The sequence below is a fragment of the Ptychodera flava genome, unplaced genomic scaffold (genome assembly GCF_041260155.1).
Source record: "Ptychodera flava strain L36383 unplaced genomic scaffold, AS_Pfla_20210202 Scaffold_53__1_contigs__length_892398_pilon, whole genome shotgun sequence".
Lineage (NCBI taxonomy): Eukaryota > Metazoa > Hemichordata > Enteropneusta > Ptychoderidae > Ptychodera > Ptychodera flava.
The window spans coordinates 282,704-310,067 of NW_027248375.1; the positions used below are offsets into that span (position 1 = coordinate 282,704).

The window sequence follows — 27,364 nt, forward strand, 5'->3', positions numbered from 1 at the left end:
GTTTACGAGATTGCTTATCCTACATGTTTCCTACTCATATTTCTTTGGATATATACAGTATTCTATTAATACTGTGTTCCATCCTACATGTTTTCTACTCAAATTTCTTGGGATATATACAGTATTCTATTAATACTGTGTTCCTTAAAGACGAGGAAATGCAAATTTACTTTTGTCGTGCGGAAGAGGAAAAATCCCATTCAAAAAGTCCTCAGTTTATGATGATAGTACTGTCCCTGTTTGAACGTTGTAACTCAAATTACTGAAATGCATGGTGCGTGAACGAGTACACGGAGTGTCTACGTTACACCGAACACGCGTACGAGATTATCACGCGATATTTGGAAAATTTGTGTCCGGGTTCAGTCTTCGATTATCTCTGCTGTTAATCATTGATGTCCGCAATAAGACAGGTTACTTGTGCCTGCGATGTTGAAACTTTCTGTGAACAACAAATTAGACACCAGAACGTTTATTGACGCCTTTGAAAGTTTTTTGATTGCTTGCAATGTGTATACAGTTGTCACAGAACAACTCTGATTTTTCGGGCTCATAAAATATTTTCCGTAAGTCGGTCTGATGGACAATGCACGCATTGATCTGAGCACCAGTTTCACAATATCCTGTTCAAATTTTCATCTTTTTCCTCGCATCAAACTTTGACATACTTCGGTATTCTACCATCGCCAATTAAAAACTTAAGGTAGAATGCACCTCGGGGACAGATATTCGGACTGTTTTTTTTTCAATTCTTTTCTGATTTACAACTTTTAGGGGCTCGTTTTAAAGCTCTTGAAGTGAGAAAAATTTTCATCGGTTTAGTTTGTCGAAAATCGAAAATTGAAAATTCTCCCATAGAGTTAACACAGGGATGGCAGTCATTTTGAATATCGGTAAATGTTACGTAATTTGTTTCTCTGGTACCAAACTTTGCTTTGTAACCCCTGATTTGTATTCTTGAATTGGTAATAGAATGGTTAAAAGTTTCATTGGGGAAAGTTTGAGCAAAGTGTAAGTCCATCACTTTCGAGGCGTATACAACCTTAGCGTATTGTTAGCCATAGTCCTACATGCTCCCTTCACTAGCGGTGCATAAACTTATCCCCTTAGATCTACACCCTGACTCCGGTCCTTGATAGGATCAACCATGACATTGATACGTTTTGCCCGCTGGGAAGGGGGCTTTCGACCGACAGGTACAAACAAAGAGAGAGAGACAAGCTTTGTCTGTTGTACGGCAAAGAAAATAAGTCGAGCTCGTTTTGTGTCAATGAATGAGTTATACTTGCCCTGGTTACAGGTGAAATCTTTGCACATCACAAGCCGATATCGATCTGTAGTCTTGTTGACGGTTGCCTGGCATCCGCAGCACAGGTTCCGACATGATGAGCTCTGGACTTACAGACCTGACAGAGTGGTGTCGATTGCATGACACAAACACCAGTTACATGATGACAGTGATGACAATAAGAGCATGCAGTTACATGGATGACAGAAGACAGCAGAGACAGAAAGCACGTCTTTTATTGGAACAATTTTGCTGTGAGTCCATACCATGTTCCTGTATATTGGATGACGTCCTATATAATTACCAACAAACTACTACATGCTGGTTGGTGATCATGCCGACGAACTTTTACATCTCCTTCCACAGTCAATGTACTCAAAAAGAAAATTAGTTCCTAATTTAACATTCCACAAATAAACGAAACCATGACAGTTTGTGGTCTACCAAATGTAAAATAACGAAGTAGGACGAAAAATTGCTGGAGTAATACAGCCAAGCGTAGCTTAAGTTATTTTTTGTCGACCCTGATCTGCACAAGTTCGACAAATCGACAAATCAACTTTCGCGTCGCCCGATTTTCCTTCATTCGAATACTACAATCCGTTCAATTGAATAAAAATATATATCTCGATCAAACTACATCCACCATGAACTGTCAGAATTCTTCGGTATGCAAGTTGAGTTCAAATCAAGTGGTAAATTTTAGCGCAAGCCATTTTCCTGAACTTCTATAGCGTCTACGAAAACAGTTCCCTGCACTACCACCAGCACCAGCACTTGACTTTTACTTATAATCGGGTCAGGATGTTGGGGGAAGGGGGATAGAATATACTCATATAGAATATTAAAAAGTAACTCGTTGCACTCATATTCGGTTAAGGTAGCTATTTCCATGTAGGGTAGACCATTTGATATCCTGGGGGGGGGGGGGCTTGGAAGATTGGTGGAGAGCCATTATTTTTTTTCCCATGTGCTTCACCATGAATTTTTTTTTTTTACAGGGCATATGCTGGCAACTTTTTTTTTCACTTTCCTTCTTCGAGATATATTTTTTTTACCAAATTTCGGTGCAATGTTTGTTTGCTTGGTTTTTCACACCCAGTAACAAGATGCTGTTGTATCGCACACAGACTATATTCAAGAAACTAAATAAAGATATGTAAATACATGTACATTTTTGATTCACTTTACAAAAACATATTTGTAAAATCATGTACATTTATGGCATTTACTTGTCAGTGTTGTCCTTACATTGAAAGTAGCCGGGTAATTTAAGAAAGTAGACGGGTGGACTGCGAGGGAGCGAAGCGACTGAGTGGCGAGTGAGCGTAGCGAACGAGGGGGGAGAGCGCGAGAGGGGGGTGCCCCCCCCTCTCGCAAGGCGAAAAATGAAATTTTGGAGTGGAAATGGTTTTCTCTGGTGGCATCTGAGGTGACATTTACAGACTGAAACAGTACTTTTGTTGTGTGTCTTAGACGTGGCTCACATACAACAAAACAAACAAACATGATTTTGTTTTGTTTGTATTATTTATGACACACTTATGGTTTTATTTGCAGTGAAGATGTAACATTTAATCTTAAATCACCTGCTGTCTGCTCATTTCATTGCCCATTTCCATTCTTCATTACCACATAGTAGTTTCCCCAAAACCATCAAACTCATTCAATTCTAATCAAAACACATTCGCTTTTTTAAGAAAAACATTGGTAAGATAATTCACTATAACAGTGTTCGCATTTACGAATAAAACATGCGTATATAGAAAACTCATGACAATGAAAAAATGTGTAGAGAGTCGATCCAATGGTAATAATATTACGCATTGGATTGAGTCTCTATGCATTTTTTCATTGTTATGAGTTTTCTATACGCAAACGATAATAAATGTTTGCAGGCTGTCTCTCTTCTTGTGGTATTTTGACAAAATCCATACATTCAGATTTACACATTTCTGGAAAACACTGGTGAGCAATTTCAATTTCAGCATACTTCCTCTAATCAGAAGGTCATGTATACTGTACAATTGTTCATATTCAGTTATTGTTCCTCAAGCTTGAAATGGTTTATGCTTTATAAAACTCCAGAGCTACTGCTTGATTTTTATTGATGCTGCAGTGTGCATCGAACAATTGCCAAGATTTTTTTCCGAGTCGCAATGGTCCATAATTGTTTTTCCATCAGCCACTTAAAGCCAGATTTTTTTTTCGAGCAACTCCACCTGGCATCTTTTTTTTCCCCCAAATCTTCCAAGCCCCCCCCCCCAGGATATCAAATGGTCCATCCCTGTTATACACTGTAACACCAGTCACTGCCGTCCCGCAATGTGACACCGAAACCCGTCTAAAGATATCCAGAGGAATAATTCCCTGTTCAGTCTGAATAACACATGCATTTGAAAACTATCGAAAGATTGCAAAGAAGCAAGAGTCAATCCAGGCTCTGTTTAGTTTTAACCAGCAAGCTTATGCTTGCTATGAACTTCTATCGCTCTGTTCACTGAAGTACAATATTTTCCTTGCTTACAATCATGCAGGACTTAGGGGAGAACCATTTGATTTGGGGGGGGTATGGAGGAAATGGGTATGGGAGCAAATTTTTTTTTCCTGTCACAGTGACAGCAATTTTTTTTTTCTACTGTCAGAGCTGCGTCAATTTTTTTTTTCAAATGGAGTAGCAATGCAAATTTTTTTTTCTTTGTCATCAAGTTTGTGATGCGTTGTCATTATTTACGGCCTGAAACTCAGAAATTTTGAGTGACGCCCCCCCCCCTCAACCATGATGAATTTGAGTAACTCCCCTCTCTAACTCTAAAATTTTGACTGATCCCACCCACTTAGAAAAGTTAAATACAAATACATGTATTTGTAAAATTTACAAAATACAGCAACAGTAAAGACCTTTGAAATCCTGATGTACTCTGCTAGACTATCATCAGTTATCTCATGATGGTTCAAAAAAGTGAACCCATCAAAATGAAATTGTAAGTCACAATAAAATAAAGATATAAAAGCTCACATAGTATCTAACCATATAATATATGTTTAATTTGGATGGGTATTATGACAGGGTTTTCACTAGGATATCTGACCGGGCAGAATTTGAAAGTACAGGGGGAACATGCGAGAGGCTTAGGGGGAAAGAGTCACAGGGGCTTTCCCCTATCTTGCATGGAAAGTTTTAAGATATTGATGTGTGCAATGGTGCAGTCTGGTGCAATCTGAGAGGTGTTTTTTAATTTTTTTACTATGTGAAACTGTTATAACACCCCAAGGGGGAGAGCAAGAGAGGGGGTTTCCCCCTCTCGTATTGGAAATTTTGGGAAATTGATGTGTTTAATGGTGCAATCTGAGAGGAGTTTCAGGTTATTTTGCACTCGGTAAAACTGTTTGAAAATGACATTGAACACTGCAATATTTTTTTACATTTTATGCATGATCAGTGTTTGTGTCACAATATTCAACAACCAAACAATGACAATACAATTTGTGAAAAACAGTTCTGTTTGCCAGAGACTGAAGATAAATAAATATACAGGAATGGAAAATCTGTGACCTTCTTGTGTCATTTCTCCAGCTGCCAGCTTCTAATGAAAAGCATGAATATGGTATGTTTAACTGTCAAAATGGTCATTGAACTGAGGTAAATGAAAACATGTTTCTGTGATAATAAAGGATGAATTCACAACAGTTCAGTTTTGTCCTAGATCCTGTGAAAATTTTGAGAAATTGATGTGCGCCACGGTGCAGTGTAGTGCAATCCGAGAGGTATTTTAAATTTGTCTTTTACCAGTAAAACTGTTAGAAGACCCAAGGGTGGGAGAGCACGAGAGGGGGTGCCCCCCTCTCGCATTGAAAATTTTGAGAAATGGATGTGTGCAATGGTGCAATCTGAGATGTGTTTCAGTTTGTTTCGCCAAAAAAAATTGAGTAACCTCGCCCCTTCTTCCTCTCCACATTTTGAGTAACGCCCCCCTGAAGTTTTCAATTTTTTTAGTGCATGACCCCCTCCCTTGTATTTCATTATATTTGTTGTTCTCAATTTTTCATGGTCAACTTGTACATCTTCCTAATATATTTATATTGAGAGAATAATATATTGATTTTAACACTAGTTTATTGACTCCTGTCTTGTGTTTTAAAATTTTCACATTTGACAGAAGTCAAAAAGTCCCCTTTAGATAGTGCCTATGCCATTGAGATATTGCAACAGAAATCCTGAAATATGATTTCTTAGGTCAGAAAAGGGAAGGAAAACATTGAGTGTACGGAGGTGTAAAGTAGACCTATGTAGTGCATGCTTATATCATAAGTGCTGGGAAAAAAACATAAGAATTGCTTGTGGTAAAAACATTTGCGCCGCCTATGGCGGCGCGCCGGCAAAGAATACATGAGAATAGGGTTTCCAAATTTTGCTAATTTCTGGTGCATTGTGACAATTTTTTTTTCACTTCTGTCTGTTATGACAATTTTTTTTTCTCAGGCCATGACAGGATCAATTTTTTTTTCTTCTATCTCACCTGGCGACAATTTTTTTTTTCTCAAAATCCTCCATACCCCCCCCCCCCCGAAAAATCAAATGGTGTTCCCCTTAGTATGCATGTAAAACAATATGGCGGGCATTGCATGCACTTCATAATGAAACCGTTTTAAAGGAAATAGACAGAACAATTTTCTGAAAACACTTTATTCAGAAGCTCTATGAGAAACAATAACAACACAAAGGTTCTGAGATCGAAAAAAAGCAGCTAAACGATGTAAAGCTATTCAAGTAGTAAATTAAATAAACTGACTTGACCGAGTCAGTGACTTAGTGTTTATTGTATATCATGTCAATTTACCATTCACTCGCCCTTTATCGATGATATTCAATGTACAGTGACACGGATATACTGATTAATTACGTTACTATCATAAAGACTATAGACAAACGAGAAAATCACTTCGTTTACATTTCGAATTTTAAAATAAACCATCGGTTTGCATTTATTGAATGCAACAGTTTACCTACAAGCGGTACTTAGAATACGGTTGCCTTGAACGAGTCTAGTCCATGAAGGCTCACACAAGACGCCATTTCGAGAAAGTTCCGCATGACGGGACGATGCTTAAATCTGATTGGCTATCTACGCCATATTGATATGAACTTCTCATGAAATCCTAGCCTGAATACTGTAATTTTGATTCCTAGGACAGTCTCAACTAGAGAATTATCTGTTTCAGTCGACATGGAAGAGCTTCACTGCCGATACAATATCAGAAAATAATTCAAAATAATCGAACTGTACAACTGATTGTTGTTAATGACAAGAGGTTTTTCGTATTTAACCTTTTTGACCTTGAAAGCTTGGCATTTTTCCCTCTAAAAGTTTTGTTTATTACTGCAGCAAAGAACTTTGTGACAATAAAATACGTATTGACTGGCAAAATACTAAGATGACTACAGAGAAGAAAGATGAAAATATATCTTCAATACATGATTTCAAAATGTTATTTTAAAAAAATTTACATGATAAAAATTTGATATTACATTGACCATTTGCTACTTCAAAAAGCGATAACATTTCACATGTACAGTGTGATTGTAACGATGGCAGTGATGCTAGAGACAGGGTCAAGTAAGCAAGAACTGTACATTGCGGTCTCTAACGTCAATGTCACCTATTTTTTATGATTTACGGCTTGCGTCATCGCCCTGTCCTTATGTCTATAGTCGACAGATTATGGGCCAATAGTTGACGTATCATTACTGATATTATCCAATGGTTCATATTCATCAGTGTTGCCATAGAAGAGGGTGTTTGTTTGACTGTCTTCGTCACCGGTCTCTTGGTCTTCCGATGGCGTTGATGTTATCATCTCAACTGAAAGATGAAAATGGGCGACATACCCAAGTCAGAGTGAAGGATACAGCATATGGCGATCATTGAGAGCAGAGATCCCATAGTTCTATGGGTTTCAACTGACAGGTGTGAAATCTACATGTCCTTTCAGCGAATGTGATAGGCCCAATAAGCAGTGTATTTCTTTAATTTTCAATACCAACATTTGTTGTACATTTAAATTCGAGCAACCTATGTGGACTTTTCCTGGCAAAACATGGTAGGCCATGATGTCGACAAGACGACAACATTACCGAATGTCTCACATTCTCGATGTCCGTTCTGATGCAAGACGAGATTAGAGCTACATGTACGAGAGAGACGAGTTTTGGAAGACAAGCGAGACGAGATTAGTGCAACAACTCTTAAACATCCGGGCAGAAGACGTAAAAGAGATAACTTACCAGTACAATCAACTTGACTAGTGCTGCCAATATCGAGGGTACTACTTCCGTTTGGACACTCTTGACATTGACTTTGGCCGAATTCATCTTGATAGGTACCGACTGGACAAACTGTACACACTTCAGTTGAATTGTCTAAGTACATTCCTAGAGGGCACTTCACTGTAAAACAAATAAAAAAAAATCAGTGCATTTTGTGAGGTGACATATTCAATTGTTGATTTGACAAGATGACAAGATGACAAAGGCCATAATCAATCCGTATAATTAACAATATAACGGACTGACGAAGTGGGCAAAGTTTGATTAGGAAGTGCATTTAATCACTGTTCATTGGATGGCTGCAATCATCATGATGGCGATAATAGTACTTTCATATGTACTGTTCAAATAATTTACGTTCAGCCAACGTGGAGGGACTGCGGTCAATTATATAAATTGTATGTATGTATGTATGTATGTATGTATGTATGTATGTATGTATGTATGTATGTATGTATGTATGTATGTATGTATGTATGTATGTATGTATGTATGTATGTATGTATGTATGTATGTATGTATGTATGTATGTATGTTGTATGATGTATGTATGTATGTACGTATGTATGTGTGTATCTATATGTATGTATGTGTTTGTATGTAGTATGTATGTATGTATGTATGTATGTATGTATGTATGTATGTATGTATGTATGTATGTATGTATGTATGTATGTATGTATGCATGCATGCATGCATGCATGCATGCATGTATGTATGTATGTATGTATGATGTATGTATGTATGTATGTATGTATGGTGTATCTGTATGTATGTATGTATGTATGTATGTATGTATGTATGTATGTATGTATGTATGTATGCATGCATGCATGTATGTATGTATGTATGTATGTATGTATGATGTATGTATGTATGTACGTATGTATGTGTGTATCTATCTACCTATCTATCTATATCTATCTCTATCTATCTATCTTTTCATTGATTTGACGAGCGTGAATCCGCTTTCAAATTAAGTGTCATCTTTCACTCTGCTTTCTCTTTCCTAGTCAGACACATGAAGTGTTTAATCAAAGCGAGCTGTCGCTTGTTCATATCACTGTTACAACTTGTAGTAGAATTCGATCAACGAACCCAGTGCTAACGATTTGTAAATGTACGTACCACAAACAGTGCCCACCAACTCTTGCTCAAATGTTTTCAGCTCGAATCCAGGTGGGCAATGGTCTGCGTCGTCAAGCTGTCTATATTCTGTTGAGATAAATAGTACGTGTTAATACCGGTCTCTTATCCCTATAGATTTAATGCTTATTAGCAATACTATACTATAATTTTACAACTTGAACTGAAAAATAAAAACATTGTTCTGTAGACCAAAAAATTATACTTTTGAACAGTGAAGTTGTCATGCAATACTGTACAACCGATACTCGCCGTGCAATTTTATTTATCGCTTTTGTAATCATTCGAGTAGCCTACACATTAAATTCGTCATCGTTCAAGACTGGGTGTATCCTAATGGAAATAATAAATTTCCATTATTTTCACTCTTGTAAACTAATTTACATGAAAGTCCGGAAACGGTTTCATGGAACAGATATTAGATTGCATATATTTTCACCTTTGTTGTTTTCTAAAACAAACACATATTATCTTATCTAAACTTATCTAAGTTGAAATAAAAGTATTAACCTTGATAAACGAAAAAAAATTACTCCGGGTTAACATTCAATATTTAACAATACCAGTGGATAATTATTCACATATTTATGCAGATTGTATTCAATTTGAAAAAGTTAAACATATGAATTTTGGCATGATTTTGGGAGTAAAACGATAAACCATATTATAAAAACTGAACAAACTCATAGTAGAAATATTTCAAAGGTTACTGTTGATGGAGCTTTGCGTGGTACAGTTTGATGGTAATACAAAATATATGGAACTGCTGTGAACAAAGGTGAAATAAATGTTCATACCGGAGCAGTCTGGCATGGTTTTGCTTGGAGACCATGTAGCGTTTGCTCCACAAAGGTAAAGATGTGAGGGTTGTCCATCGTAGAACAGGTATCCATCGTCACACACAGGGTTGCATATTTTACCGAATAACCAATCAACACAGTCTGGATTGCCGTTCAACGGGCCGACTGGCTCACCACAACTCTTCGCTAGAAAACAAGTCAAGTGATAATAGAATGGCTTACAAAGACTTTGTTTGCATCGCATAGATATGAGATGTGAATGAGTAACATTTAACTTGCATTTTTTCGACTTTATTTTTCAATTGTGATAGACATTAATTGCTTCATAGGTAAAGTTTACCTTTTTAACAGAAAAATAATACGCGATATGCAGTTTATATTGTCTTCTCTCCTTCATTGTCATGACGCAATGTCATAATGCTATTGATCACATGACTGTTCGAATATCATATGTACCAAGAGTCACCTCCAAATAAATGCGACCATGTTGAATTTTGCAATTAGAATCGCTCATCATACAAATGAAAGAACTCAGGTCACTACAGTCTCAAGAAGTTAATGCGAATAGACCAAGAACACGATGTTAACAGTACACAAAGAAATTTAACTGGGGCAGCATTGGAGAGCTGTAGAGGGGCGATTCACAGACAAAACAGCCTGTTTGCTTCAAATCTTTGAAACGAATTACTAGAATCTGATTCTAATTTTCTTGAACATCTCATTTGTTCGCTTCCGGCGACTAAAGTTGTGAATTCCCGAGTGCACTGTAACACTAGAAAAGGTCGTCTCGCTGAATTTTCCGGTGTTCGCCGCCGGGGACATTCCTGGAGTCAGTGCAGATATATTAACTTACGTTCGATTTCAATGGTAAACGAACAGTCGGCCGCATTGTTAGCTGCGTCTTTGACAACATACACTACGTTGTAAACACCCCATGTGAACGCTCCGCCAGGGTCCTAGAAATAAACCATGCATCGTAGAAACGGTGAAAGGAACTTCAGCAGCCAGGATATTGACAGATAAAGGACAATTCATTTATATCATAAAACAGAATGTGCTGACAGAAACAATATTTATTTGTTACTCGTTACAATTCATATCGAAAACCATCAATCTTTTGATTATTAGTCGATAGTCGATTTCTTAGTACTTAGATAATTTAAAATAGTCGATTTCTAAGTTCATAACACAGTCAAACCATGGCCACCAAAAAAATCGATTGTTATTTCAGTGTCTTTGTTAAGCCATGGATCGGGGCATTCCGTTCCGCGTTTACGATTAGAATGTTACAGTAGAGTGAAAAACATACTGATTATCTATAACGAACACAAGCTGGTCATCGGTCAAAATTGACATAACCACCATATGTAATTTGAATTTACAATTGAATTCATAATGTTACTATCACCATCACTGCATAAACAGTACTGATGATATTACTTACCCTGGAATTCCATTCCTCCACGATACCGACATTATCTGTGAACTCTGGTTCCTTCCAGTGTATTTCATCTGGATACCGTGACCCGGTTTCTACTCTAAAAGATTTCGGACAGCTGACAACCTTTGGTGGTTCTTTATCTGTGAAGTTGAAGACAACATATAGACTAGTGAACAAATACTGAGAAATGAGTGTAATTCTTAAAGAAATTGACCGAAACTGAATTTGAATACGATAAAACCACATGCATCCTATCACTATTATCGAAACTTGTCTAGCCGATTTGAAAGCGTGTGCTACAGCGCTTGACGAAAGGGACGTTCCATATATCTGGACGAAAGAGATGCGCCACAAATGTTGACAAAAGAGATGCTAAAGATCTTGACCAAAGAGATGTGCCTTAGATCTTGATCAAAGAGATGTGTCATTGATCTTGACCAAAGAGATCTTGACTAAATGGATACGCCATAGATCTTTACAAAAGGGTTTTGCTATATATCTTGACGGAAGAGATGTACCATAGATCTTGACGAAAGGGTTATCGTTAGTCGTCGCTTTCAAATTTTAAAATTAGTCACAGAATGTCAATAAGAATTATGGCCACTTTTGTCATAAGAATGTAACTATTGAATTTTATGAAGCAAGGCTTAAAATCGTAATTTTCGCTCCGCTGCTTTTTCCCGTTTCAATCTGCCCCACCGTAAGGGTTCAATGATCCATCGCTAACAACACTATAATATACAACAGTCCATCTCTGCCGTGGCAATGCTTCGATGTGGCGGTGTCTCTAAAGACACATTCTACGCATTTCAGGAAATCTTGCTGACAAAAAAATAATACAATTTCACTGAAAAACTAACCAATGACATTGACGGTAACGACACAGGTGGCTCTCTTCTGTCCATCGTCACTGATAGCCGCATAGTGAATGGTGGTTATACCAGGTGTAAACGTTGTATTTGTTGTGGCACGATTCACCTGGATATTTTCAGTGTTTGCGATTGGCGATGGAATAGACGTGACTATGGAAGATTCTCCTTGTGGAAGTTCAATTGTCAGATCATTAGCACATGTGATACTTGGATCTTTGTTTTCTAAGAAAATGAAACAAAAAACCGACTTGTTAGGATCTACGTCTTTCTGACGAACCCTTACAGCTCTATCTAAAAGCAACTCTTTATCATACTTTTTCCTGAGAGTTTGATTTTATTGACTTTGTTTGAAAGGATTTCATTGACCTAGCTTTGGACTGACTTTACTGGAAGTAAATGGTATAGAAAGAAAGTTCCTCACCTTTTTGTTTTCTATGTAGTAAAATTATTGACATCATGAGTTTGAAAAAAAATACACTTCTATCTACATTCTTTGAAACGGAAGAGTCATAGAAATGTGTAATTGTGCTCTGATATTGACTTGAAATGTAAACGATTGAAGGATCAGAGATTAATTGAAATAAAATGACTTAAATAGAATTATTCTAAACTAAACGGAGATAAATCTGACCTTTGACACAAGTTGGCGGTTCTCTACTCCACGTCTTGTCATGTTGACATCTGCTGACTCTGGTACCAACCAAGTGATACCCATCGTCACAGGTAAAGACGCACTGTGTTTGGAAACGGTTTAAACCGTTACCACGCTCGCACGACATCGGCAAGACCTTACCGTCTGCTGGGGCGTCCAGATTTGGACAGGTTACGGCTGAAACAAAGAAATTCAAGCGAAAACATTACACCCGTAAATCGACTGACAAAGATTACTTTGAGGGAAGACTCGAATGAAGTTCGCAATAAGTTGGAACAAGTGGTGAACGCTTCAGCCCTCTAAATCAGTGTCTACATTAAGCTTCGTCAAGATGAAAAGTAAGTAAATAATACACCAATTTGGCTGAACTCTGATCTTACCGAGGGATGTTTTATATTTTATGAAAGTAAATTAAGGACTTGTCTCTCTGACGTCATATGAAGTCGAAGGTGTCCATGTATTTCTTTAAATTCACCTAGAACACTGACAGAGCCAACTTATAGCAAGCCAAGGGTGATTATTAAGGTACGGACCCTCCCTCGAAACCTAACCAAGCCGTGGGGACTGTCTGATCATCCATGTTTACACATGTTGACGCCATGATTATATTTCAGTTTATTGGAAAAGGATCAGTCTTAGAGACTCATGAAAAATAGAATCTGAAGCCCGACTTACGTGTACAAGTAGTTTCAGAACCCGACCAACGACCTGTATTTTCACAAATTCGTTTTTCTGATCCAGTGAGTACGTAGCCTTTCAAACAGTCAAATGTACACTCAGTTCCAACTGCAAACGAAGCAGAATTTGATCATCAGTCACTATAGTCGTATTGTACCCTTTATTGTCAACACCACTGTGTTTTAATGATAAAATGGAAAAGTTTTCACTTTTCTTGGTTGAGATTGAATTAGAGGCACGCAACAAATGCTTACAGGGTAACCGGCATTGCGATTTCCTCAGCAGCAAATATTCGTAACAGAGAAGATATTATTACACGGTTTTTATAGAGTTTCCTTTTCAAAGTGCATGTACCACTAATCTACTGAGTCAGACCACAGTGTAATGCAAGCAATAAAGCCATCTGTATCCGTATCCTGGTATGGTTTCCAGAATTCTATAAATAACTCTAACATAACCCATCTGGCCTTTCCCCTTGCAAGCTGACAAACGTCGGTGCCCATGATGGATTGTTTCACTTACCGATGAGGGGTTTGTTTGGATTTTCACCCGAGCACACTCCTTTGGGCTTGACCTTTCCATATCGAGGAACGGCGAGGGCACTGCAAACTACCGCTGTAAACAATTAAGTGAGATCGAAAATGCTCGATTACACGCAAAAATATTTGCTATCAAGTCATTGGAAGGTTTCAAGTACTGTTGCACTTGAAGACTAGCAAGCTGATAGAAAGACGATGTGTTTGATGAAGCACAGTTTTGGATCATAACCTGTGTAAATCTATACATAACCAAAGGAAATGAACTTCAAACCTGCAGAAATTCACAAACTCACAGAATTAAATAAACAAGGGAGAGTGTCAGAATTCGAGTATGACGGTCTATTCACAAAATATACGCTGTGAACCATGAAACTGTTCGGTTCACTAGGTATGTGTTTGCCATATTAAAGGCTGTGTGTGTGTGTGTGAGAGAGAGAGAGAGAGAGAGAGAGAGAGAGAGAGAGAGAGAGAGAGAGAGAGAGAGACTACGAAGACGGGGGAAGGAGTGTATGTGTCTTACGTTCGCATGACTTCCTATCTTCCGTCATGATTGATGCACCATCACATTCACACAGATAACCACCGTCAAAGTTGACACAAAGTTGACTGCAGCCACCGTTGTTATGCTCACATTCATCGATATCTGTTGATAAAATTTGCATATAATGTAAGAAATGTCACACATTTCACGTTTTACACCGATTGAAGTGCATTATATTATAATCTACCAAACTCCGACTAAATCCGGGAGAAATGCGCAAACTAGTGTCGCATTTCTACTTGTGGTCAACGCGAGCATGGTCATTATCACTGTTGTCGTAATCGCTGTTTTATGACAATGAATATCAAGGTGACATTACCTATACACATGTAAGGGTCTTCGGGATCTACGATGTACCCATCTTTGCACGAACACATGAAACTTCCTTCGCCATTCAAACAATTGTGTTCACATCCACCGTTATTTTGGCTGCATTCGTCGATGTCTTTTAAAAGAAAGAGATAACGAATTACACTCATTGTATGACGATTATGATTTATTTTGCACAGGAAGAAAATATCAGCTAACTTTGGATGTTCTACTCATTAATTCAATTGTCGTCGAAATTGTTCGCCATGATTATCAGCTTCCCGTTAATGAAAGATTGAAAGATAATGTATATTCTGTGAGAGGATATCAAGAGTGTGACAATCGTTGAAAACGAATTTCACTTTGAATTTCACTTCAGATTGTATTCGTTAAGAGCATTTAAAAACAAGAAAACTTGAGCTAGGATTTAATGTTGCGTACGTACTGTTTTATTTAATGGTATAGAGTTTTTTCGTTGCATAATTTAATGTTGTTGTAACAGACTTACTTTTGTCTTCCTGGAAGAATATGTGCGATAGGCTGACGCCCAGCATTGCCTGAGTTACTGAGCTTTTATTTTGCAAACGGAAGTCGAATTTACAACGTTAAAGCGCTTATATATGCGGTTCCGCTACGTCGACATAGGTTGTGCGTCAGTCATATCTCGTTCTTTTTCTCTGATTTTTCATCGCCAAGCATTACATGCTGAACTACACGGGATGATAATATTTTAGCCTGGAACTTAAAAGCCGCCAGCACTCCGGGACTGATCTTAATATTGTCAAAAACTAAATCTTTCTTGCAGTATGGCAGAATCTTTTAAGTCGTCGTAAAATGCAGAACACAAATAATTATTACACGCATCGTGCCACATAAAGATAATTTCAAATTATATCGTTTATATGTCATTTCTTAGTTAATTCTTGGCATTGTGTTTCTGAAGTCTATGATGTGCTTGTTCAGGGTCAATACCACTAGCTACATTATGTCTTGCATCTAATAATGGAAAACACCTGATTTGTTTGTCTTCGTAGTTTCTTTATAAGTAATGAGACTTCCCATGACGCCTTCTGGTCGGTGGCGGTTAACATCTTTTGATGAGTATGCAAATGAAATCAGGTCCAAGAGTTGTAATATTGTAAACTTGATCAAGATTGGATCGGATAAATATAAACCACTTTTCGGTATTTCTTCAACAGTTTCATGTTTCTTTGCGGTGGTTTGCTTACTTTGTCAGCTCGAGGAATATAATTGGCTACCTACCGATACACATTTTTTCTTCCGGCAGTTGACGTTCGAATCCAACGGGGCATGCGCAGTAAGCACTGCCAGGTGTATTCACACAATGATCAGAGCAACCATTGTTGTCGATTTCACATTCATCGATGTCTGTAATATGACAAGGGCAAAAATAATAATAAGTCTTTTTTACAAGTGTCCCACGACGTCCGTTGATACAAAATAACGCAATTATTCATCTTTATGGATATAAATTTACCTCAAACGGTCTCACATAAAGTTTAACACTTGACCTTCTGTGACCGGCGTTTCCATGCAACCATTTCGAAATGACATAACCTTACCGGGGCCGAGTCTGAATACCGACCTACCTTGACCACATCCGATGTCGCCTTGTCTGGTGCAAAGTTTTGTAATTAGAGCCATGGCCTGGCATATTCAAAGGCTGGTGCTACCAATGCATTGACTTGCAATACTCGTACTTGTATCGGAATTTAGGGAGCCTTCAGTAATTACTGGGGGTGGGCCGGGGGAATTTCGCGCACACCTGTACCATAAAATGTGACCCCTATCCTCCTGTCTAAAATGTGACCCTCCCCCTTGTCCGACATTCTAAAACTTGACCCTCCCCCCACCCCCATCACTGCGGTATTCTCCCCAGGAATAACTGAAACAGTATCAGCATTGTTATGTTAGGGAAAAATTACAGGGGGGAGGGTTGGTGTTTTTGGAGGGACAGTTGCAATTTATCACGCAAGAATTTTTGAAGAGATATGGTATTTCATACATTTGAGGGAGGGTCACAATATTTTGTGCAACTATAAGAAGGCAAGATGTGGCTCAGGCTGATTTAGTGCTTCATCCAAAAATATCAAATCATAATACATGGAGTCCATCAGGCAAATTATTGACAATTTACCCCCACAAAACATGCTATATCTGTATATTATATATGTTTGATAATGTATTTAAATGATCTCTGCTTGAAAAGGAAGTAAAATGTGCATTTGTGTACAAGAAATTGATTTCTGAATTTCATCTAAAAAGCTGGTTTACACTATCCATTGTGTCTATGATTTTTTTCCAATAAAAAATAGTTAAATCTTTGCATTTGTGTACTCTTGATTATTGATATTAATGTTCTTGATTAGACTAGAGTGGTTACAAGTCTATGGTTGTGTAAGAATTTGATTTTGGAATTTCACTGAAATACATGTCGATTCACTATGATGCATGGGGGTCTATGATGAAACTATGAATAATTTTTTTTCAGTACAAAATTAGATAAATCTGTGCATTTATGTATGCTTGATTATTCACATTATTGTTCTTGATTAGACTAGAGTGGTTACAAGTCTATGGTTGTGTAAGAAATTTGATTTTGGAATTTCACCGAAATGTCAATTCACTATGCATGGCGGTCTATAAGTGTGTGCGTATTTTGTTGGTGATTTCCTATTCAGGAAATATCACACGGACAATCAAAGTTTTGGCCATAATATCAGCTTCTGTCAAAAGTGACCCTCCCCAAGATGGGTTTATAAAAAGTGACCCTCCCCCTTGAACAGTTTTCTAAAAAGTGACACTCCCCCCAATTCCCCCGGCCCACCCCCCTGTTATTACTGAAGGCTCCCTTAGGTATCCTGTGATTTGAGGACGATCCGACATGCTAATAAAGTTTGGTGAAAGGAGGTAATATTATACCTTAACAAAACCACTAACCTTCACATGGTATATCTTGACTTGGATCACCTGCAAATCCATGGTTACACACACAGTCACTGATACTTGCTTTGCCGATCCCTCGAGTGTGAGAGTTGATGGGACATTCAATGCATTCATTTGCCGTCATACTTTTGTATGAGTTAAGTCGACAACCTGCAACATAAAAGGCGCCAAAATAATATGCTACTACAAAATTAACAAAGTTGTACTGAAGGTTTGGTGTGTTCTTCAACCGATCTGGGTAGCTTTGTCATCTTGAAATTGATTGTGATATTAATTATTATCTCATACCAGTATATTGATGATACCAGTAAATTGATGGCGCAAATACATTGATGTGATTGGTCGAGACGCGAAAAGAACAGTGCCACTGTATATTCGCGATATAGCACGGTTGGTATACGCGCGAGCTCTCGACAAGAGCAAAAATCCTTTTTTGACGTTCAATGATAGAATTTCAATATACTGTCGCTCGGTTTTGACGAGTTCACTTCTGTGTACTCGCTATCGCTCGTGGATATGTCGTGACACTGTCAAAATCTCGTGGTATACCATCACTGAGAGTGGTTTAATGCTATTAGCCTACTTGTGTTGATCATAAATTTATTGACATCACGAAAATTAACAACAGCAATAAATCTTACTGGAACGAATTCTGTGATATTTTGTGCGGAAGGATATTTCAACATTTTTAGTCATCTGACACCGTTTCCTAAATCATCCGTATAAATCATTCCACAGGTGACTGACAAAGAACTCCTCAATATTGCAATTTTATATGTTTTCATATCGACTTGTAAACTAAATCATACCTTCACAAGTACTTCGGTCTGGTAGTATAATATATCCCGGATGGCAGGAACACCTGAAACCACCGGGAAGGTTGACACAGATGTGATGACAGGCATGTTCATCAAGGCACTCGTCTACGTCTGTTAATGAGAACGGATCATGCATGTGGATGAGAAATGATTAAACATACACGAATCGAGCCTTGTCTTGTTGATTTGTAAAACCATTGTCTCTACTTAGATAAGATTTCGACGACATTTAGACGTCAGCATCTAAATTGATTGTCAACTTTCGGGAGAATACCAAAGAGTGTCAAAAAGCGAAAAATATCAAAGTAACAAAGTATGCTGATAAACTATATAACACAAACTACACTAACCTTCACATGAAATTCCATCTGGCGATAGCTGGTAACCGGCTTCCACACATGAACACATAAAGGATCCTCCAGTGTTAGTACAATGCTGTTCGCAGGGACCTAGACCAGAATTCTCTGCGCATTCATCGATGTCTGCCAAGAAAGTATGATCCCCTTTGTTAACTGAATCGTTCTATTCGAGTTGCATGACAAATACACTCGTGCACTGAATGTCGATGTGTCAAAACGTCTGTGTGGTACAATAAGGCATGGCATAGTCGTCTGATACCTCTGACGTCACCGCTGAAGCTGATCAATATAATACAAGTGAGCAATCACTACGCAATACCAAGAAGGTCATCGAAACATAAGAAGTGTCAGGGAAAATTGCTGACAATTCTCTATCGCTAGTGTACACTTTTCGCAGTCGTTTTACAATTTATTAAATAATCTTTTCACATGGATTTCCGTATAATTTTGTGTCGTACTTTTTGAATGTTTCCTGTTTTTACCAGCTGAAATCGATGTACATTGGATTATGTCGTGCAGAGGAACCAGACGAGTACAATTGTTGAATAGCACAAGTCAAAGAAATATATCCTTGTTCAAATTTAGTAAATCTATTCTCGATATGAATAGTCTCTGTGGATCAGGTGATACTTTTTAAGCCGATAGGTAGGCCCTATAGGTATAGTTGAGCAACGTACATTCCAGTTAATATACGGCAAAACTATTGTTCATCGATGAAGTTCCCTCGACAAAAAGGCGAATAGGTAAAATATGAGACTTTTGTACAGTCGACTTACCTATGCAGGTTATACCATTACGCTCAGAGGTGAAGCCAGGGGGACATCGGCAACGGAATGATCCAGGCGTGTTTTCACATCCATAGGGACATTGGTAAAAATAATATGGATTCAGGCATTCGTTTTGATCTGAATGACATAAGTAAGATAAACATGAGCTTATGCAAGCAATTTATCGAACAACAAGCTGACAAGTGATTTTAAGTACCTCGCCATGATTTTCGAACACAGCAAGCCTTACATGACTTCTAACATATTCAGTCAAAACGTGTTAGAACATACATCTCGAAGTCTGTATTAGGAGGCACACATACATACATACATACATACATACATACATACATACATACATACATACATACATACATACATACATACATACATACATACATACATACATACATACATACATACATACTTTACAGACAGACAGACTAGTATCCCTATCATCAGTCATGGGTTCTTCAGGCTGTGTCTCATCTTCCTCCTTTACCTCAGCTTTTGGTTTCTGCACAAAAATACATTAAGGAAGATATGCCCTGGCGAGACGTATCATTGAGTTGACAACCAACATAGGAACAGACTCCAATAATACATACATACAGACAGACAGACAGACAGACAGACAGACATGCGTGGCATAGCAACTGAAGAGTACTGACCAACGCAGTTGTGCGCATCGTCTGACAGTTCATATCCACGAGGACACTGACACGCATAACTTCCCCATGTATTCCTGCATTGGTGAGAACAACCTCCATTGTCCATGGTGCACTCATCGATGTCTTGTGAGGGACACAAAAAGATAAAGTAATAGATAATTAAAACAAGCAAGTAAAAATCAAAAGTGGCATTTCACTTCATTGTCATATGTTCGCACAAATTCGTGTGACCTGATTGGCCTAATTCTCAGAATCATCAAAACTCAAAAACAATTTCAGTACAACATGGAGTTTGCTGGCAAAGATTGTTGGAATGGTGCGTTTCCTCTTCACATAATTAAAAGTATGCATGGACTACAAGTGAAGACTCGTAATGCCATACCTATACATCTGTCATCTGATGCCATGTAGAAACCATTGTTACAGACACATCGGAAAGATCCCGGTGTGTTCTCACAGCCTCCGTCGTAACATTGGCCCCTTCCTTCAGCACACTCATTTATGTCTGTAAAATAGATTATGACATCTCAATACAGTACAGGATGTTATATAAAGCTGGAATTATCATGATAGGATGATGCCTAGATTTAATAAGAAGTATCAGAAAGAAAATGATATAATTTGACAACAATGATGCAAAGGTGCAGTTTTACGAGAAGGTAAGGTTTAAAGAAATCATAAAGTTTTGTGAATACTAATGATTGCTTGGCCATTAGCTCGTCGAGTAAGAGCATCGTTATTGGCCAGTTTTCTGGATGAGTATGAGTTTCACGGTCTAAAGATATATACAAGGAAAAAGATACGAACACCAATGGTGTCGTATTATTTCACATGTTTAGAAGATTACACTGTAGTCTATCAGAGTCTGTAAGACCTCTCTGTTAATTAACGGTTCAACATTATTTGGACTTGGTCAAAGTCAATGAATGAAAGAAGTAGATTAGAAGAGCTGCGTATGAATCTTTTTGTTTCATATGACGATGTTTTATTTCGATGAAAAAAGTTTCAGCCTAGGCTAACTATGTGCAAGTGTCATATCGAGTGCAAACTTAAAGGCTGAACGATACACTGTCAGTTTCAAACGATTTCAAGTATAATTCTGCTGTATCTCGGTTATTGTTACCGGATACTTTAGGGTGAATTTCGGCAATAATCAAAATTTATCCCAATGCAATTGACAGATTGTGATTACAGCATTATAATGTTCGGAATCAAAGTCGACTAAAAGGATAAACATGAAGACAGGTTGTGCCATTGTGACAATGATATAAATCTACTACACCTTCACATGTCTTTCCGTCAAATCTACGACGGAATCCATCGGGGCAGCTACAAAAGGCTTGTTGGTTAATGTTGTGACAGCGATGAGAACATCCCCCGTTGTTTTCAAGACACGGATCCAACACAACTGTAAGAGTACAGATATGAATGGCAACACGGTTATTGTATATTCAATATTTGTCAGATGATTGGTTAATCAACAAATTTTACTGTTGAGTTAAACAGTATCACCCTTAGATGTCGATTATATTGTACCCTTTCCAATTTACTTTCTTTATGTGATACATCGTCTAAAGAACCGCACAGACTTGTTTTCTTGACGAACAACGTAAAGTTGTTGATTAGTGCACCTGGCAACTCGTAGAGTGACTGCCTGATTGACTGACGGTCTGACTGACTGACACGACCAATTTAGGGTCTGATACATTACCTTGACAATTCAACTCGTCGCTCATCAGTCTATAACCTCCAGGGCAGTCACACTCAAAACCACCATTCCTGTTCTGACATGTGTGACTGCAAGGACCGTGGCCGCCATTTTCTAAACACTCGTTTATGTCTGTTGTAAATATTGAAAAATGTGAGATATATTTCGTTAAGGTAAAATTGCAAAAGTCATTTCACAAGGTCAGTGACACGTTTTTGCGTTTACGTATTAAAATATAATCATTTCAAGCAGGTTTCATTAATGTGGTTCTGGAATATGTCATAGTGTGTCCCGACATGCATCTTGGTCAAGTTCACTCCACCGTCACAAGATGTGATGAAAGTACAGTATTTAACTCTTTCGCAATATAGGTCACGTTAGAGTGCTACGACACTATCGATTTTGTAGGCATCGTCTTTTAGGCGTGAAATATTTTATTATTGGTGGAGAATAACTACCACAGAATAACTACATCACAGAATTACTACCCGCAGAATAGCTACCACAGAATGACTATCACAGAATAACTGCCTACAGAATAACTAGCTAGCACAGAATAACTACCCACGGAATAGCTAGCACAGAATAGCTACCACAGAATAACTAGCACAGAATAACTAGCACAGAATAACTACCCGCAGAATAGCTACCACAGAATAACTATCACAGAATAACTACCCACAGAATAACTATCACGGGATAGCTACCACAGAATAATTATAATTATCACAGAATAACTATCACAAAATAACTACCCAGAGATAAGTAGTACAGAATAACGATCACAGAATAACGATCACAGAGGACTGGATGAAAATGCTCATACCAACGCAGCGATATCGGTTCACTACTTGGTAGCCATCGTGACAAATGCATTGAACGCCTCCAACATCATCCAGTTCACACATATGTTCGCATCCGCCATTGTCGATCGAACAGGGATCATCTGAAACAAAAGTAAACCAAAACACTCATAACCAACTTAACTACAGCCATACAGCATTACAACCTTGTCCATATACTGCTTACTGATTTGGACGTAGGACATGGGATTCGTACTTGGTTGAAAATGTTGTAATGTGTATAATAAAGATCTTAAAGTCGTTACTTCGATTGAAAGTCTGAAAAGTGAATAGTTTGGTAACATACTACAAAAGCTTGTTTGTTGATTTTTCTTTAAATTATTTCAGTTCACGCATGCATTTCTCATGGGCTGCTTTGTTTCGTCGTTGTAGCGCAGAGTGGCACTTTGGTCTATTTTATCAGTCTAAGTTAATTTGACAGGAAAAAGCCGAAAGTGAAGTGAATCTCCAAACGTGCATTTTTGATTTGCTTTCGGTACATGTACTGAGTACTGCGAAAGAAATGCAAATTTCACAGATTAGTACATTGTACTACATTTCAGGATTGGAAAAAGTACATGTGCCTCTAAGATGCCTGCATTAACGATCACTCAGAGCAGACAATGACGAGCTCAAGCAGCCAAAGCATAGATTTTACTCTGCCTTTTTGACCTTGGGCAGCAATTGCGCGATCTACTGGACAGTGTTCAAAACATGACAAATCACAATGCAAGAATGCAAGTGCGAAATCAAGTAAGATAATTCTAGTTTACCTGGTACACACACCGGTAACGTGCCTCTCCACCGGCCTTCACTGCAGAATAATTCCAAGTCACCCTCTGACAGCCTGTACTGCGCATTGCAATCGTAAACTACCACAAAATAACGATTTCCATAGCTGTCTCGTCTCTCTCCGTATTTGTGACCGGCAAATCGTACCCGAGGAGCATTGCTACAAGTTTTTCCACCTTCAACTTTAAACAGGCTTTCATTTTCATCTGTGATTTCAGACTCGAGTTGAACAAATCCTCCTCCTTGGGAGACCTTGCTGGCGGTTGTGCGCCCTGCGAACGAATCACCTGTCACGCCCTTAGGCACACACTCCGGCGCCGTGTCGTTCCATTTCTGACCGTCGCAGAAGATGGCTCTAGATCCTCGCAGTAGAAACCCTTCGTAACAGGTGTACTTTATGACTGTGCCACGGTATAGTTCCTGTGAGTATGCGTTCGTGACCACAGGAGGAGACGCACAGCCAGTCTCTAAGTGTGATCAAAAACAACATACGTTTTACACGATATCGAGAAAAAAAACACATAAATATGCATGGCAGCCATGTAAATGAGAGCTAAATATATCAATCAGCAATTGAATGTCTGTTTGTCAACATTCATCAAAAAGGATTACAAATTACCGAGTGAAACAATATAGATATGTGATGACACTGATAAGTTGAGAAGTATGATCTTACTAGCACATGCTGGTTTTGGTGAATTCCATTCTCCATTGTACAAGCAGCGGATGACGGAAGATCCTATTGTTTCAAAGCCAAGGGCACATCTGAATATCACAGCTCCATCATTCTCATAGTCAACCCTCTCCGAGTTGTCCACTTTACCAGGGTCTTGACAGAAACTTGCCCTCGCGAAAGCCGTAGCGACAGTGCCGATGCATTCGGGAACAGTGTCGTTCCAATTCTCCCCATCACAGTAGATGGTGGACGACCCTCTCATCACATAGCCGTTGTAGCATTTGTACGAGATTATGTTGCCACCATAGCTCTGTTTTTCGGAGCCTTCTTGTATTTTGCCTGGATAGGGGCAACCACTACCTACGCAGAAAACACACAAAACAAGTAACGTATATTAAGTCGTAATGACTATATATTACAATTATGCTAATTTTGCGCTCATTAAGTATGTCGATAGAAAACAATTTTCCGTGCATGTTAAACTGTTATGTATATTTGTTGGGTTTTGTTTCGATGAGGTCACGCAGTAGTCACGACAAATGCCACATATTATTTCAAAATTCTAAAAACCTTCTAATAAAGAAGTTAGACGCTGAACTTTGAAGTATACCTCATATGGCCACATGCGGAGATCAATGAGCCCGAGTGGCAGAGGAGAAATTCCCGAATGACGTCACAGTTATTTTGTGGAATTGACATAAAGAGTTGCCAGAACAGAGAAAAGTCTCGTTATTGTCATTGAAAACTTTCCATAACTGGTGTAAGTTCCTAAAGAATTACCAGTCCATTATGGGGAAGTCATCAGAACACGATACTAATTAGAGAATTCAAATTTATCAAAAGTGATTGGTGCCCTACAGCTGAAAGTTCTAAATTACTCATAAAAAGCCAATGTATTGCAAAAACGGAAAAGCAGATGAGATTACATTTGCAGATTAAACCAACAATACTATACTATCCAATTATCCCAAATTAGTCCTGATCAGTGTTATTCAGATTTAAAAGAAGTTTTAAGTGTCAACATTTATGGTATTTAAGTTAAATGCAAGAACTGAGAAAATACAACAGCTAATAGGGAATGTCGATTAACACTACCCTGTGACGACCAGTCTGTGCGGGGACGGCATGGATGGAATTTTCAGACACAGGATCTATGGTTCAGAGTACAACTGCAACGTTACTCGAAGTGTAATGGGCATGCGCACATGTTTAAGCCTATGGGAAGGCGTTTGGTGTTCATCCCGTCCGGGTAAAACAATTACTTGTCAATCACTGACGTCACAGCTATCACTTCCCGAAGTCGGCTGCGCAAGAATTCTCAACAACAAACATTCACATTCAATTCCACTGTGAACTCTTTAAGGTCCATGTTATTTATCAGCTTTATCTTAAAGTAAATTGACCAACTTGATAAATATTCAATCATAAAAAGGGCTACTACCGTTTAAAGAATTAATGCGAGAACCAGAGATTAAGGACTTGCCCCTTTAAAGAGACATGTACAGGAACCTCTACGTACATGACTATGTAATGTCTTCTTAAAGATGTTACATTTCAATAATACAATTCACTCTCTTTATCTCTGATAATGCATATAACGACAATTTTTTTATTTATACCGCCATCAAAATTCAAGGACACTTTCACTATTTTGAAATTATTATGGTAAAAACTTGAAAATATACCGACTGGCGACAGGAAAATTTGCTTAATTTTGTCACGTAATATCATATTTTATTCTCAGAATTTGATTTGCTTCCTTCCGGTCGGCATTGTAAGTCACCGATTTGAAGGCCGAATCAACGCAAACTCTTTATTCAGACCGTATAGTGCGACTGCGAAATGGTGAGTGTGTTCACCATGAAGTGTTGGATAAACGTTGTGTCAATTACTCGCTTCGCCATCCTCATTGCCCAGTTTTCGTATGAAAAAAGAAAGTAATGTTGACTTGAACTGAAGGAATGGCAGCGAAGTAACTCTATAATGGATACTATCTAAATATCTGCTCCATCCTTAGACTTTCATCATTCGTTCAGCAATATAAAATCCATGAATTTTCATCATCTGCAGCATCGAGGAGAATAAAGCACTAGATGAAACGTCTGGATAGTTTTGTATGGTCTGAAGTTTGAGCGGATTGCTATCTTACCTATGCATGTCGGTTTAGGGAGATTCCATTCTCCTGTAGGTAAACAGCGTACCAAGTTGCTACCGGACATGGTAAACCCAGGGTTACATCGGTATATCATCGTGGCACCGCCGTGGTAAGCAAGTCTTGATCCGCGGCGAAGTGGGCCCATATCTGGACATCTGTATCTTCCGCCAGGCTCGTCGGCTGATAAAACGCAATATTTCACGGATTACCCTACTTACAATGATTGTTAGTCGCTTGGAAACGATGTTTAGAAATCTTAATCTATAAATAAACTGTATGAGGGAATACAGATTGCAAAATTTTGATAATGCTGCAAAGTAAATTTCTCACAACATGGTGAGTTGTATCATGCAGGTAGAAGGGTCGCTGTTATCATGTGCCTGCTTCTCTATATGTCCATGATCTATGCTAGACTCAAGTAATTCTCTGAGCTACAACGCCAATTAAACTCTTCCTTTCTGTTACAAAAAGTTATTACAATATTTCATTCTTTGCAGTGGCCATACATGACAAGTGCAACTAAGATGTGTCTTGCCATTACGCGGTAATAGCAAAACAGTGTTTTCAAGAAGAGTATCTGGGTTAGAGACTTTAGTTTAACGATTTATGAAAAATTCACTTACCTACGACAGCTGACTGCACATTGATTAAAAATCCGAACTGAAGAACAACCAACGTAAACTTCTCGGCGACGGACCATGTTCGAGCAAGCATTGTGGCAAATATCTTCTCCCGATACAAGGTCGATGTTCCAAGTAGTCTCGTCAAGCAGTTGCCTTACACAGAAAGCCAACGGTAACTCCGGGAAGTGCACTTTAAATTCGATATCATGTGACAATTATCACAACACGATGGCATAGGACACAGGAAAAGCTAAGTGGCAACATCCCCCAGATTCGACTTCCAGCGATTGAACTCTCTGAACTCTGACCTTTTGCGGAGAAGGTGATCCAACCAGTCTCTTACAGATTCGTAGAACTAATATGGAGGCAAAATAGTGTACCGAAAGGTATCA

General features: G+C 38.3%; 1 protein-coding gene across 1 annotated transcript; it reads right to left on the reverse strand.

Moving 5' to 3' along the window:
• Window positions 1-5,959: 5,959 nt before the first annotated feature.
• LOC139128425 (signal peptide, CUB and EGF-like domain-containing protein 2) lies at window positions 5,960-27,287 on the reverse strand. Its single transcript, XM_070694195.1, has 26 exons — window positions 26,973-27,287; window positions 26,344-26,529; window positions 24,195-24,554; window positions 23,500-23,985; window positions 22,711-22,830; window positions 21,888-22,016; window positions 21,459-21,584; window positions 20,559-20,681; window positions 20,177-20,299; window positions 19,515-19,643; window positions 18,730-18,861; window positions 18,371-18,490; window positions 17,556-17,711; window positions 15,858-15,983; window positions 14,605-14,730; window positions 14,265-14,387; window positions 13,728-13,820; window positions 13,203-13,313; window positions 12,507-12,704; window positions 11,864-12,097; window positions 11,007-11,143; window positions 10,416-10,518; window positions 9,560-9,748; window positions 8,745-8,831; window positions 7,575-7,736; window positions 5,960-7,152 (listed from the first exon to the last, which is right to left on the reverse strand). The coding sequence occupies exons 1-26, from the start codon at window positions 27,061-27,063 to the stop codon at window positions 7,010-7,012; spliced, it is 4,113 nt and encodes a 1,370-aa protein (XP_070550296.1). The 5' UTR covers window positions 27,064-27,287; the 3' UTR covers window positions 5,960-7,009.
• Window positions 27,288-27,364: the final 77 nt, after the last annotated feature.

Excerpts from the sequence above, each read along its gene's own strand:
- LOC139128425 (XM_070694195.1), bottom strand. The coding sequence starts at position 27,063 with ATGCTTGCTCGAACATGGTCCGTCGCCGAGAAGTTTACGTTGGTTGTT. Across the intron at positions 21,585-21,887 it reads CGACGAGTTGAATTGTCAAG|TTGTGTTGGATCCGTGTCTT; the intron begins GTAATGTATCAG and ends GTACTCTTACAG. Across the intron at positions 18,862-19,514 it reads TAATGGTATAACCTGCATAG|ACATCGATGAATGCGCAGAG; the intron begins GTAAGTCGACTG and ends CTTTCTTGGCAG.